Source organism: Ciconia boyciana, chromosome 35 (genome assembly GCF_034638445.1).
Source record: "Ciconia boyciana chromosome 35, ASM3463844v1, whole genome shotgun sequence".
In the NCBI taxonomy this organism is placed as follows: Eukaryota; Metazoa; Chordata; class Aves; order Ciconiiformes; family Ciconiidae; genus Ciconia; species Ciconia boyciana.
The window spans coordinates 510,687-512,274 of record NC_132968.1 but is presented as its reverse complement, the minus strand read 5'-3'; the positions used below and the strand labels follow the sequence as shown (position 1 = coordinate 512,274).

Sequence of the window (1,588 nt, the reverse complement as noted above, 5' to 3'; positions counted from 1 at the left end):
TTTGATCTTCTCCAGAGATGTCCCTACCCCCAGAGAGCCTTTCACCACGGAAGTTTGTCCACGCTGGCCTGACGTGCACGACCTACCTCCTTTCCGTGCTCTCCACAGGGCCCCGAGCTGTTGGTACTGCTCTGCAGAGCAAGCGGGCTGTGGTGCCTGAAAGCCATGGGGTGACAGTCCCAGGCAGATCCCTGTTGATCATTCACCATCTCTGGGGGAACTGGGCACCCACAGGTGAAGGCTCAGCCCAGGCCCATTCTCTAACACATTGCCCCATGCCCTCCTCCCCTCATCCCCTGGGGAGAACCCATGCAAAGCAGCACGGCATTGTGGGGGCCATTTCTTCAGCCTGAGCTCAGCTTTGGAAGAAGAGCCCAACCTCCAGACACCACCACTGAGGAAATCCCCTTTTATTACAGAGGTGTGACACGGGAGGCCAGCTGTACCATTGGGCCAGACACACGTGAAGAGGCCTGTGGGTCAGACAGGTTGGGTTCATGGCTCTGGGGAAGTGGAGTGGATGGCGACATGGACAGACATGGTTATTTTATCACAGATAAAATGCCCAAAGCACAGGATGTTCCCAAGAAGAATTTGAAATCACTTCTGAAGAGATGTGAGCAGGCTATTGCTGCTGAGAAAGAGCTGACTGAATCAGCTTCTTCAATGTGTCTTTAAGCTCCTGGTTCCTCATGCTGTAGATAAGGGGGTTCATGGCTGGAGGCACCACTGAGTACAGAACTGCCACCACCATGTCCAGCAACGGGGAGGAGATGGAGGGAGGCTTCAAGTAGGCAACCATGACAGTGCTGATAAACAAGGAGACCACGGCCAGGTGAGGCAGGCACATGGAAAAGGCTTTGTGCTGTCCCTGCTCAGAGGGGATCTTCAGCACTGCCCTGAAGATGTGCACATAGGACAGCACAATGAAAACAAAACACACAAATACCACAAAGACACTAACCACAATGACCCAAACTTCGCTGAGGTAAGCATCTGAGCAGGAGAGCTTGAGGATCTGGGGGATTTCACAGAAGAACTGGTCCAGGGCATTGCCTTGGCAGAGTGGTATTAAAAATGTATTGGCAGTGTGCAGCACAGCATAGAGGAAACCACTGCCCCAGGCAGCTGCTGCCATGTGGACGCAAGCTCTGCTGCCCACGAGGGTCCCATAGTGCAGGGGCTTGCATATGGCAACGTAGCGGTCATAGGACATGACAGTGAGAAGAGAAAACTCTGCTGACATGAAAAAGACAAACAGAAAGACCTGGGCAGCACATCCCAGGTAGGAGATGGCTTTGCTGTCCCACAGGAAACTGGCCATGGCTTTGGGGACAGTGGTGGAAATGGAGGCCAGGTCGAGGAGGGAGAGGTTGAGGAGGAAGAAGTACATGGGGGTGTGGAGGAGGTGGTTGCAGACTACAGCAGTGATGATGAGTCCATTGCCCAGGAGGGCAGCCAGGTAGATGCCCAGGAAGAGCCAGAAGTGCAAGAGCTGCAGCTCCCGTGTGTCCATGAATGCCAGGAGAAAGAACTCCGTGATAGAGCTGGTATTGGATGTTTGCTGCCTCCAGGCATGGGGACCCAT

The 1,588-nt window shown here is 53.9% G+C and overlaps 1 protein-coding gene across 1 annotated transcript; it reads right to left on the bottom strand.

The window, feature by feature from the left end:
* Positions 1-625: 625 nt before the first annotated feature.
* Positions 626-1,588, bottom strand: LOC140645586 (olfactory receptor 14A16-like). The gene has a single exon (XM_072849047.1). The coding sequence runs from the start codon at positions 1,586-1,588 to the stop codon at positions 626-628; it is 963 nt and encodes a 320-aa protein (XP_072705148.1).

What these genes read in the sequence shown, in the direction of transcription:
- LOC140645586 (XM_072849047.1), bottom strand. Translation starts at nt 1,588, where the DNA reads ATGGGTCCCCATGCCTGGAGGCAGCAAACATCCAATACCAGCTCTATC.